This window comes from Branchiostoma belcheri, unplaced genomic scaffold, assembly GCF_001625305.1.
Source record: "Branchiostoma belcheri isolate BF01 breed outbred unplaced genomic scaffold, Haploidv18h27 scaffold117, whole genome shotgun sequence".
In the NCBI taxonomy this organism is placed as follows: Eukaryota; Metazoa; Chordata; class Leptocardii; order Amphioxiformes; family Branchiostomatidae; genus Branchiostoma; species Branchiostoma belcheri.
The window spans coordinates 697,091-707,263 of NW_017802569.1; the positions used below are offsets into that span (position 1 = coordinate 697,091).

General features: G+C 43.0%; 1 protein-coding gene across 1 annotated transcript in view; it reads right to left on the bottom strand.

Annotated features, from left to right (window-relative positions):
* LOC109462463 overlaps positions 1-5,797 on the bottom strand; it is a 34,840-nt gene extending 29,043 nt beyond the window's left edge. Inside the window, exons 1-2 of the mRNA XM_019759018.1 lie at positions 5,458-5,797; positions 1,351-1,461 (exon numbers count right to left, since the gene is read on the bottom strand). Of these exons, the coding sequence (XP_019614577.1) occupies positions 1,351-1,461; positions 5,458-5,539 (193 nt within the window). The 5' untranslated portion in view covers positions 5,540-5,797. The remainder of the gene's footprint in view (positions 1-1,350; positions 1,462-5,457) is intronic.
* Between the last annotated feature and the right edge of the window lie 4,376 nt (positions 5,798-10,173).

Sequence of the window (10,173 nt, forward strand, 5' to 3'; positions counted from 1 at the left end):
CGGGGTGCAGCAGTTACAACTATGGAATTATAAGAATTTGCCATTAATTATGCAAATTAGGTCAATTTTCTGTGGAATCATGAAATCATTCTCTTTAATAGTATAGGATTCTTTTTTCAGACAATGTGACAGACAACAGTGTGCGTGCCCTACCTGTACAACTCTGGCCATCTCCAGCAAAACCATCCTGGCAGGTACAGGTGTAACTTCCCTCTGTGTTCGAGCAGATCGCGTTGGCATGGCAGCTGTGTGATCCCTGCAGGCACTCATTTACATCTGTAACAAAATGAAATGCTGTCAGATATGCATTAACACTATAGTGCAAGAAGTTAGTTCACTGCTATTAAGTTAAGAACTTGTCCCTGTGCAATGATATTCAGAGTTTCTGATAGCCACTACAGCACAACTAACCAGAACATGATTATGGGTTCACCACACCACGAAGTGGTGGTGAACCCATATTGCTTTTTCTGATGTTTCTTCTTCTTCTTCTTCTTCTCCTCCTTCTCCTCCTGCCATTTTTTAAATGGATTCAGCTTCTTCATTTTAGGGCCTAAGGTCCTGAAATTTGGTATGGAGGTACAGTGGGAAAATACCCCTAGGCGTTTTTTAAATTTTTGTGATACAGGCTTTTAGAATGGTTTTATTTGAGTTTTTTGGCTGTGTTATAGCAAATGTATTACTGTGTTAGTGTGCCGTGTTTACCACGTCTGGGCATGAGTCATCACAATGGAATGCAGGGCATCAACCAATAGGCATGCAGCTTTCCTCTATACTTCTTGCTGATTGGCTGTTAGGATTTAACTTGATTAACACCTGCACAGAGCATTTCCACCTGCACAGAGCATTTCTTGCTGATTGGCTGTTGGGATTTAACTTGATTAACACCTGCACAGAGCATTTCCATACTGACAGTATGTCTTTATTCAAGTGTTTTGGTAGGTATTTCAAGCGTTTCTGCTCCAGCATTGGAATGCGGGGCATGAACGTTTTTTTATTTACTTTGAAAATCAACAGTTTGCATTATGCAATTAAAAATCCTAACCAATAAAGTAGGGAATAGCTATCCAACTGTTGTTTTAGTTGTATGTTACTTCATATTATAGTTATATCAATGTAAATCATTGTTTTCCCTTGTGTTTCTCATTCTTTCCCTACCATGTCGTAAAATGTGGTGAACCCATCGCTGTATTTGCTCCAAAGCAAATATTGGCCTTTCTAGTTTGAAAAATATCCTCTGCAACAGGCAAAATTCTAATGCAACGTTGACCAAAAATCCATGGAAAACCGTGAAAATACAGGGTTCTGCGCAGGCGCAGTACGTTCTGCCGACGTGCTTTTGGTACATACCTGGCTTTTCCCACGTGACCGTGACATCAAGCGTATAGGGCCGCGCATGCGCTGTGTGCCATGTTGCTGCGATGCTGTCAGGGCTTACCCGCGGAGGATGCCGGGATTGGCCTGTTGAGTCAGAAAGGATGGCTCATTATATAACAGAGATAGCTCACTGATAAACACACATATCCAAACTGAAGATGACTCGTCAGTTCCGCACATCTATGACTTGACAAAACAGCAAAGGCTTTGTTAGATGTATCATATACCCTGGATGCCAAACTAGTATCTGGCCGTTAGCCGTTTTCCTTCGGCAGCCGAGAGCCCTTCGAATTCGCCCGCTGGTGTAAATTACCGCTACGGGTGAGTTGAACCCGAGGGGTTTGTCCGGCCCTTTACTCGTTTGTCCGGCCAGCCAAACTCCCCCGAAAACGAGTTCTGGATTCCAGGGTATGTATCATACGGCCACAGCAAGTATATTTTATTGATGACATCCTCCGCAGACTCCAAATCCAATGCGATAGGGAAAAAATAAAAACTTAAACAAGGCGGGTCCAAAAAGCAAGATTCCTACATTTTCAAATTTCTACCATCATAAACCTTCTTAACAAGAATTGATACCTACATTTTGCTCAGTTTACTGCCAACTATAATGCATCACTGCATCAAAGACAAAACGTTAATTCAGAGCATTGTCTTGTCTCCTCTCTTCATATTTATCTGCCATCCACGTTCCGGCATGGCAACAGACATCTTTGCCCATTTTTGGCATGTTGACCACTGTCCCAGGGCAAGAACATTTCTTGTTTTTATTTCAAAATCAGGCGACAATTAATGCGCGCGCTGATGTCATCCATAAGAATTACTTGCTGTGGCCTAACGATTGAAATTGCTGCAGGCACGGCCGATCGTAAATAAACAACATGCAGAAGTACTTAGGCCACAGCAAGTAATTTTTATGGATGACTTTCGCGCGCACATTAATTTTCGCCTGATTTTGAAAAAAACAAACAAGACATTTTGTTGCCCTCTGACAGTGGTCAACATGCCGAAAATGGGCAAAGATGTCTGTTACCATGCCGGGAGGCAGATAACTGAAGAGAGGAGACAAGAAAAAGGTCCGATTTAATGTTTTGTTTCTTACTTTGATGCAGTGATATGTGATGCTGGCTGTGTATATGATGTTCGCATTGAATAAAAACCATTTGTACAATGATTGAGTCAACATTTTAAAATGTAGGAACCTTGTTTTTTTCGGCCCGTCTTGTTTTTTTTCGCCCGCTCGCATTAGATTTGGAGTCGGCGGAGGATGTCATCCATAAAATTTACTTGTTGTGGCCTTACAATGTACCATCAGTGGCTGTTTATCTTTTCGGACATCTGCACCTACACAGTTGCCACAGTCAATATTGTACATCCATTTGTCACAATACTGAACTGCGCCAGGTGCTACTTGTCACAACTTTGCTGGGTATTTGATACATTTGTAGCTCTACGAATTTATTTGTACACAATAGTGTACAAACAAACAAACGCACATTTGTCACAACCCTAGGGCCTACATGTATATGTCAAGGGGGAGATTGGAATCCAGGGGGATCCGGAATCCTCCTGGGAAAGATTGGAATCCCTATCTCCCCTAGGAGAATCTGGAATCCTCCTAGGGGAGATAGGGATTCCAATCCCCCCTAGGGGAGACTGAAATCCTCCTAGGGGAATATGGAATCCACCTATAGCAGAGATTGGAAACTTTCAATCAACTTCAGCATAGGCAAGCCTATTACTATTGTAGGTGAATTACTAGATTGGAATCAAGATTTGTCCTCGCATTATTTGCTGTTCTAATTCCATAATTGAAATCTTTCCTAACTTAGACCCAAATATATTTCCAACTGGAAAAACTGGTTTTTGAGTCACTATCTCACAATGGCCTGATGCAAATATCTGAGTCTAATTTACATATTCACTTACCTATGCTGAAATTGATTGAAACTTTAGGTGTGAAATAACTCAGTATATTTTCCCGAGAATTTTGATGCAATCAGAGTTTCTCCTTTTAGAATTGGAGATTGTCCTGTAAGAATTCCCACTTGTCCTTGGCCAAATTGGAATCCCTATCTCCCCTAGGAGAATCTGGAATCCTCCTAGGAGAGATTGGAATTCAGACATTCAGATCCCAGTTTTGTACCAAAAAACTTGAATTCAAGTCTCCCCTAGGGGAGATTGGAATCCCTATCTCCCCTAGGATGATTCCAGATTCTCCTAGGGAAGATAGGGATTCCAATCTCAGGAGGATTCCGGATCCCCCTGGATTCCAATCTCCCCTGTGACATATACATGTACATGTACTGTAAGTGTAACCTTTGTGCGGATACATTGGTCGGTCACCTCTGTTTGAACAACATGTATCAAATGGTCTGCAGTACTTCGGCTTGCTCCTTAGGCCACACCGACTTAATTTTATGGATGGCATCCTCTGAAGACCACCAAACTAGTGCGCGCGGGCGAATAAAAAAAATTCCGGCCAAAAATAAAAATGCTACTAAAGCACAGGAATGCAAAGCTCAGGTATTGTGAATTTGCGGCAGTACATAGCGACGTATACGACAAGCCGGCATATGCTGGCTTTTTGCGGATATTATGAATTGGCACTGTACGTATGTACTTAGTTCTTGAGTCGTGGAGCTTCGGCAGCCTGGGTGCCATCCTCCAGAGTTACCACCGGCTCCGTATTGTCGCTAACTACCTTGGACTACCCAGGCCTAGAGCCAGGCCAGAGCCTCGGAGGACGTGATCTTCTTTTTTTTTTGAGAATAGGCGAAAATCAATGCGCGCGCGGATGTCATCCATAAAATTAAGGCGGTGTGGCCTTAGAATGACAAACAAGTAATTTGACACTCTTTAAGACTCGTTGTTACCACATTTTTCTACATCGACGTGCATGTTTCTACAAAACACACGGAGTGGTCAGGGACAGATTTGCTCTCAAACGTCAATCACGATTAGGCCACAGCAAGTAATTTTTATGGATAACATCAGCGCGCGCATTAATTTTCACCTGATTTTGGAACAAAAAACAAGAAATTTTGTTGCCTTCTGACAGTGGTCAACATGCCGAAAATAGGCAAAGATGTCTGTTGCCATGTCAGAAGGTGGATGACAGGTAACTGTGAAGAGAGGAGACAAGAAAAGGCTCTGATTTGATGTTTGGTTTCTTACTTTCATGCAGTGATATGTGATGCTGGCTGTGTATATGTGATGTTCCCACTGAATCAAAATCATTTGTACAATGGTTGAGTCAAAAATTTTAATAGTATGAACCTTGTTTTTTTCTCGCCCGCTCGCATTAGATTTGGAGTCTGCGGATGATGTCATCCATAAAATTTACTTGCTGTGGCCTTACTCAGGCGCAACGACTGTACGGTTCTTATGAAAACCGTATGTCGGTGTCGTGTTCAAATGTCAAAGTCAATTGTACACGAGTCTAACCCACGCACCAATGTCAAACTACTATCGGGCCGTTAGCCGTTTTTGCTTCGGCAGCCAAGAGCCCTTCGCCCGCCTATCTAAATTACCGGTACGGGGGAGTTGAGCCCGAGGTGTTTGTTCGGTCCTAGAACCAAACTCCCCCCGGGCTAGACTTCCCCGTAGCGGGCGAAGGGCTCTTGCGGCCCGGAAAACGAGTTCTGGATTCCAGGGTACAAGGACTCGGACCAATATACAGGTCATCATATGTCAGAACTAGAAAAGAGCAGTAGATATTGAAACAATCTATTGTATCATGCACAACCGTGTCTATCCAGTTCTATTCCCAAATCGGTAAGGACCAGGTACTGTCCTGTATACTGTAATTCCTGATTTTTTTAATGGTACTTTTATGTTCACTGTTTTCAGTGTCATTACAGTAAACAAATAAATCCCTGGACTTTCTTTTTCCTACACCTGTCATCACCGTGAATATATAGTTACATGAACATGTCCACTTTTCCCACACCGTGAAATTTTGCTATTGTGAACATAAAGTGAATTACAGTAGTCTACTAGATTGTCCCCAGACACTGTTTTGGATACGCGTGGACTATCCAGAGCCTCTTAGGAAAAAACAACAGTATCTTCTCTTACCTGACACAGCCGACATGAAAATGGTGCACTGCACATACACCAGCGCTGCTGCTGCGAGGATAGAACAAGATGACCGGGCCATGGGCTCGTTCGAATGCCGCTTACTCAGTAGCCGTTACTGTTGTTCTTCAACTTCAGTGGTTAAGAACGCCAATTTTAGAGTCTTTTGATACTTCAGGTTCTCCCAAGGTTAGGGACTGCTCCCTAAAGAGGCTCCTGAGTTGGAATGTAGCCTAAGAAACGTCGCGTGCGTGCATGGGGATCTTTCCTTATAACCACTGGAAGGTCCTGGTACGGTACTTGTGTGTTTCCGGTATGAGTCATGAGCCACCGAACACTATCAGCCGCCGGGCGGATAGACGCAGTGCAGAAAGCCGAGTGCGTAAAGCAAGAAGCCCCGGACGGAAGGCCACTGCAAGTAAATGTTATGGATGACATCCTCCACAGACTCCAAATCGTATGCGATAGGACGAAAAAAAGGCGAGCCAAAAAAAAAAACAAGATTCCTATATTTTCAAATTTTGACTTTATAAACCTTGAATGATACCTAATAGTATATTGTGCAAAATTTACTGCCAATTATTACGAAATCTATTTGTCACTGAAACAACTTTGAAACGTTTTTAATCATTGAACAAGTGGTTTTGATTGAGTGGGAACATCACATATACACAGCCAGCATCACACAAGAGGAAGTAAATACATCACTGCATCAAAGTAAAAGACGAAGCATTAAATCAGAGGCTTGTCTGTTCTCCCTTTCCATGTCTATCTGCCATCCACGTTTCGACATGGTAGGACGTGCCATTTTGCCCCTTTTTGGCATGTTGACTGTCAAGAGGGCAACAAAATCTGGCGAAAATCAATGCGCGCGGTGATGTCATCCATATAATTAGATCAACGTGGCCTAAGTAGGGCTAACACTGAGCAGCTGGCCGGTCTCACGATCACCGGCGGGAAGACACAACACGTCACGACACTGTTCGTGTCAACATTCAAGAGGTGAAACAGAACGATGTATCAACATACAGACTCCATGCCTGTAGCCAGGATTTAGAATGGAAGGGTTCTTCCCACTACTTGAGGGGACCAGGTTCCTAAGGGGTTCCGGGGGCATGGTCCCCCAGAAAATTTTGAAAAAAAAAAATGAACATTCTGAAATGGCATTTCCTGCGTTCTTGAGAAGATTTCAGAAGAAAAAAAAAATCAAAGATAACTTTTTATTCAATGATAGAGTGAGCAGTTTTTCTACGATTCCAGTCCCGCTGGTGATACGAATCAGTCGATCTTTTAAGAAAAATCTTGGACCTTTACATAAAAAAATGGACCAAAAAGTTGACCTTTGAGCTTCCACCCCCCCACCACCACCCCCACCCCCATCCCCCCCCGGCTACGGCCATGGGCTCTGAGTTCCCACAGGATAAGGGTGGATGGGGAAGTTAGAAATAGGATTTGAACAATTACCGTAACAATTTAAAGCTTCATTATGCAATGTTAAGACGATAGAAAGAGTCAATTTTCTGGCCATTTCTTCACAAGGTAACTTCAATCAAACCCACATCACTTCCTTGCACCGTACCATTCAGGAAGTGGAGGTGCCAAAGTATTATATTACGCCATTCGAGTGTGTTTAAAAAAGCTGGAAACACATGTCAGCCATGTTTGCTTACATTCTGGTAGTTTGTGGTGGTTGACGTTGGTTAGTACGTGTTCGTGTGTGTTACTCGTACCGGAAGTTTTTGTGTATTTTTTCTTAATTTAGACAACGTGAAGTGCATATGAAAAGTCAAATTCCACCTAGCCTCCACCAGGCCTTTCTACGGGAATACGGATCGTAGAATTCGGCAAAAAAGAGAGTAAAATCGACCAAGGGAGTCCGGCCGCGGGGAGGTAGTTTCTTTCCCTGCGCGGCCTGTCAAACCTACAAGGCGGCCCGGCAAACTCCCCCGGCAACTATTCTCCTATATATAGCCAGCGTAGTTAGTCTGGTAGAGACTATATTCCAACTATATTTCAGTCAACTTTATGTAGCAAATTTACAGGAAGTTCTAGCTCCCTCTCGCATTAGTATCCCCACACGTATTTCCCTTAGGATGCCGGTTGGGTTTTCCTGAACACCCCCGCATCCACGTTATTTTTAGCCATGACCTCCCGGTGCCAACCTGTACCCTTCTCACTCACTTCCTTGAGTCCATCTCACCTCTAGTAAATCTCCAGTCCCTAACTTGAACTGATTATCAGACCTATTCAAGCTTTATGTTAATATTGAGCTTCCGAGTCTGTATCCTCTGTGGAGAGGACATGATGCCAATTTTTGTATGGGGGCCTGCGAGGGGGGGGGGGGGGCGACAACGCTCTACGCTAAATTTTGAGAGCTGGCTACGTTGAATTCAGGAAAACTCTCAATTACGCTTTACGTTAAATTCCAAGTGGCTACAACGCATTACGTAGAATTAAAACGGCGAATTACGCTCCACGCAAAATGCACCAATTACATAATATGTACGTTCTACGTTGAATAGATAGAGTGGTTCGTCTACGCTCTACGTAAAATTAAAACCGCCGATTACGCTCTACGGAAAAGGGCATGCAGGCCTCCTTGTATCTTTTGCAATCTTGCCTAAAAACCTTGGCGTAGCATTGGTAAAATAAATTAAATACCATTTGTTACACTCACTCCGAGAAATTTACCTTTAGTGTATTTGCTCCGGCTGCTATAATATACATTTACATTTATTTTTAAGGACGTAACGTCTGATGTCAAATTTTCCAAAACCATTCGGGCAAGCGGGCAAGTGACGACCATTGTCAACACCATTAGGGAAACTAGAATGATCATGAGCACATATCAGTACCAGGCGTAACTGCGTAGGTACACTCATTACTGTTTCCGGTTCCGCCCACCCGTCTGCCACCTTTGATACCCACGGATCGTTTCCGTATACACACTCAGGTTTCCTAAGGCCACAGCAAGTAATTTTTATGGATGACATCAGCGAGCGCATTAATCTTCGCCTGATTTTGAAAAAAAAAAGAAATTTGCCCTCTGACAGTGGTCAACATGCCTAAAAAGGGCAAATATACCTGTTGCCATGCCGGAACGTGGATGGCAGATAACTGTGAAGAAAGGAAACAAGAAAGGCTCTGATGTAATGTTTTGTTTTTCACTTTGTTGCAGTGATATGTGATGCTGGCTGTGTATATATGATGTTTCCACTGAATCAAAAGCATTTGTACAATGATTGAGCCAAATGTGGGAACCTTGTTTTTTTTCGGCCCGCCTTGTTTTTTTTCGCCCGCTCGCATTAGATTTCAAATCTGCGGAGGATGTCATCCATAAAATTTAATTGCTGTGGCCTAATGCAGCAATTTCGCGTCATCACATCAATTTGCTAGCCTCCTGTGCAGGCTCTGGGCGAGTGGGAGTTTGACCCTGCGTTTTGAATGGTATTTGATTTGTTTGACCAATGCTACGGCAAGGTTTTTAGGCAAGATTGCAAAAGATACAAAAATTGGTATCATTACCTTCGCCAAGAAGTTATGTTTTCGTTGGCGTTCGTGTGTGTGTGTGTGTGTGTATGTGTGTGTGTGTGTGTGTGTCAACACGATAACTCAAGAAGGCTAAGATGGATTGTCCGTGTATATTTGGTAGGTGGGTAGGTCTTGATGACACCTGGGACTTAACATACCTCTACAAAACGCAGGCTCAAACTCCCACTCGCCCAGAGCCTGCACAGGAGGCTAGCAAATTGATGTGATGACGCGAAATTGCTGCATTAGGAAACCTGAGTGTGTATACGGAAACGATCCGTGAGTACTATAGTATTAAAGGTGGCAGACGGGTGGGCGGAACCGGAAACAGTAATGAGTGTACCTACGCAGTTACGCCTGGTACTGATATGTGCTCATGATCATTCTAGTTTCCCTAATGGTGTTGACAGTGGTCGTCACTATCCCGCTTGCCCGAATGGTTTTGGAAAATTTGACATCAGACGTTACGTCCTTGAAATCTAATTGTATATCATAGCGGCCGGAGCAAACACACTGAAGGTCAATTTCCCGAAGTGAGTGTAACATAGAGTTTTTAACACGTTTTGATAGACGGCCATCATACATTTGTACCACTAGCCGCCAAGAGAAGTTTGCTATCCCGGTATCAAAACTCCCACACAATAGCCACATTTACAGGACGTGTTAAAAGGGTCTGAGATCATTTTTTTGTACCATGGTATATTTTAAAGTATCATTGGTATTACTGTGTAGATCAGTATTGGCTATCAGTTATTTAGACCAGGGCCCGTGCACGATTTGTATCTACATCGATGTGATGTATGTTAGGCCACAGCAAGTAATCTTTATGGATGACATAAGCGCGCATTTTCGCCTGATTTTGGAAAAAAAAAAAAATTGTTGCCTTCTGACAGTGGTCAACATGCCGTAAATGAGCAAAGATGTCTGCTGCCATGCCGGAAGGTGGATGGCAGATAACCACGAAGATTTAATGGTTTCTTTCTTACTTTGATGCAGTGATATGTGATGTTGACTGTGTATATGTGATGTTCCTACTGAATCAAAACCATTTATACAATGACATTGAGTCCAAATTTTAAATTGTAGGAACCTTGTTTTTTTCGGCTCGCCTTATTTTTTTTCGCCCGCTCGCATTAGATTTGGAATCTGCGGAGGATGTCATCCATAAAATTTACTTGCTGTGGC